The following is a 2,663-nucleotide window of genomic DNA, read 5'->3' as shown; positions in this document are numbered from 1 at the left end:
TCTGTCTGTCTGTCTGTCTGTCTGTCTGTCTGTCTGTCTGTCTATCTATCTATCTATCTATCTATCTATCTATCTATCTGTCTATCTAGCTTGTCTATCGACGCCTGACGAGTACTGTTTGCAATCGAGATGAGCTGTGATCGTATTTAATGAACTAAAACGAGAAGAGATCCCAACATTCCAAGGGAGTGACAAAGAAAAGCTTATCAAAGGAAGACGAACGGAATTAAACATAACTTCAAGCGCATGAGCTTCTATAGTTGCTATTGCTGTAACGATCGCACACAACACTACACACGGGCGGCCACGTGCTAGGTTTGGCGATGATATTGAAAGTATAAAGAAAACGCTTGTAATGGTAGGGGAAAATAGGGGGGAAACAGGGAGGCTCGATCGAACTCGGCTTCGACCTTTTTATTCTTGGTCATACATGGATAGCAGTGCATCCCGGTGGCTCGAAAAAAAAATCATTGGATACTCGGTGATGAAAGCGCAAGTAGGGGGCAAACTAATGCACAGCGTATAGTGAGCGAGTTTTGCCACCATCAAAGGCATTCGGTCAATGTTTCAATATGCACAACCGACAACAGAACGAGGCTAAATTGCGAGTGACCGAGCTTACCGGGATGCGACGAAGGAAGGGACAAATATTGGATATGGTAGTATGGATGATCATTCAGTACGGAGTATTGCGCATTCGTACTCTACCTCTATTGTTGTGCACGATAGAGTTGTACGAGGGTACGTAGAGTGCCGCCTTTGCTCGGCCATGGTCCTCGGCAACACGCACTATCAGGGGCTGGGTGCCTCCCTGCGGGATCACGTTGTTCAGGGCCGATATCGCTTCCTGCGCTTCCTCCCGCTTGTTAAACCTGAGTCGCCATCATGGACGCATGGGAAAGATATTTGAATAAAATGCTGTTTATCGTCTTCGCCTTTAAGGGTAAGATTTGGTTGGTTTTCGATTCGCTCACGTACCTCACGAAGGCGACTCCGCGGGGCTGGCCGGTTAACTTGTCGCGCAGGATGTTCTTCTGTACGATCGTGCCATACTTGCCGAAGATGATGTCCAGCTGCTCTTCGGTGATCGACCGTGGTAGGTTTGTTATGTACAGATTCGTTTCCTTAATGTCGTCGCTCTGCGGCCGAGCGTACGACACTTTCAAACGCTTGTTCCGGACCGGGTACCCGTTCAGACACTTGATGGCACGTTGCGCCGCATCCTCCGTCAAGTAGTTTACAAACCCGAACCCGTAGCTGTACCCAGTCTGCTTCGGACCCAAGCAGTCACAGAAGTTTGGCATTAACGATGAAAAAAATGACAGAAGACACAAAAAACAGAAGGAAAAAGATAGATTTACGCAGTCAAACGAAGAATGTTACCATGCAATGGGGCCATTCAGCATTTGCATTCGTGGTACACGTGTTCTTGATATTGATACTGGACCCTTTGGTTACAAATAGTTTTATCTATCTTACAAAAAAACCATGAATATATGTAACGTGTTTAAGAACTTAAGCATCTTAATTTTCTGTTTCCTCGATACCGGTATCGAATTTTGATCAACCATTGAGTTTAAAAAATGTATTATTTGTATAAATGATGTACTTATTAAAACCTAGTTAAAGAAAGTAGTTTAAACGGCAATTTAAACGTAATGCATTCAGCCAATCATGTCCTACTAAACATGTTATCAACACTATTCATGACTACCGAAACGACACCACCAGCGAAGCGTATCAGGGAGAGCTAGATAAGATCATCACACACAGATAGGGAGTTAGTGGTTGTACCATCATCGTGAAATGGTCCGCGGTTTGAAAGAATCGATATAATCCTTGGCTTGTCCCGGCCTCCCTGCACGACGAGCCGTCGCCTTCCATGACCTGTGCCACACAATACACGTAAGCCGCAATTATGTTATTTCTAATGCCAAATTACTGCAGTCGAATAGAGGCCGGGGATAATGATGACGTCATCGATGTAGATACCACCGTGCTACCCAGCATCGCCCAAGGGCAGCCCAGACAAAAAGGGCGACACAAACGACCATATTTGGCCTAAGGGGTTAGTGCGTACAACTTTCGTCCTCATTCTTATCATTAACGTAGGCAGGTGCTAAGGGCTAGAATTTATCGTTGGTGCCGTTTCCACGATACCGTTACTTCGCATACCTTGAGATCTCTCATCAGTCGGCAGCTCTCTATTGGGCCCATGTTGGCGAATATGGAGTACATCTCCTGCTCCGTCATGTCCTGTGGCAGATAGTTTACGATCAGGTTCGTGCCGGCATGGTTCGACGAGCCCGGTCCGAAGTTCGCTCCCGTCAGTGAGCTGGTGCTGGACGAGGACGTGTGGTGGTGATGGTGGTGCGACAGGTTGCCCCCACCGAACGTGCTGCTCGAAGGCATATCGCCGTAGAGTCGGGGTCGCGAGTACGAGGAAAAGTCCGCATCCTGCATGTAGTTGGCGTAGTTTGACTGGAACATTTCAGAACAATTTGAACTTTTGACGGCGCCAAACGCACGCGGGACGTGTGCTGGTTGGTGGTGGTTCAGACACGATACTGGCTAGAGGTTGGTGCTGGACTACGGGTTTCCCGCCAATCCTTGGCAATGTCAGTGTGCTGGCCATTGCCCCGCGAACGGAAGTCTAGATTGGT

The 2,663-nt window shown here is 47.5% G+C and overlaps 1 protein-coding gene across 3 annotated transcripts in view; it reads right to left on the bottom strand.

Moving 5' to 3' along the window:
- Window positions 1-24: 24 nt before the first annotated feature.
- The window catches only part of LOC131211390 (sex-lethal homolog), a 5,421-nt gene continuing 2,782 nt past the window's right edge, over window positions 25-2,663 (bottom strand). For 2 of the 3 annotated variants that reach the window (XM_058204829.1, XM_058204830.1), the window contains exons 4-6: window positions 2,176-2,457; window positions 979-1,271; window positions 25-872 (exon numbers count right to left, since the gene is read on the bottom strand). In XM_058204829.1, coding sequence (XP_058060812.1) covers window positions 677-872; window positions 979-1,271; window positions 2,176-2,457 — 771 coding nt within the window. In that variant the 3' untranslated portion in view covers window positions 25-676. Of the gene's footprint in view, window positions 873-978; window positions 1,272-2,175; window positions 2,482-2,663 lie in introns of all 3 variants that reach the window. The other variant, XM_058204827.1, reaches the window with a different exon arrangement.

The sequence above is a fragment of the Anopheles bellator genome, chromosome 2, assembly GCF_943735745.2.
Source record: "Anopheles bellator chromosome 2, idAnoBellAS_SP24_06.2, whole genome shotgun sequence".
Taxonomy (NCBI): domain Eukaryota; kingdom Metazoa; phylum Arthropoda; class Insecta; order Diptera; family Culicidae; genus Anopheles; species Anopheles bellator.
Note: the sequence above shows the minus strand (reverse complement) of the source record. Positions and strands in the feature narration are given on the sequence as shown.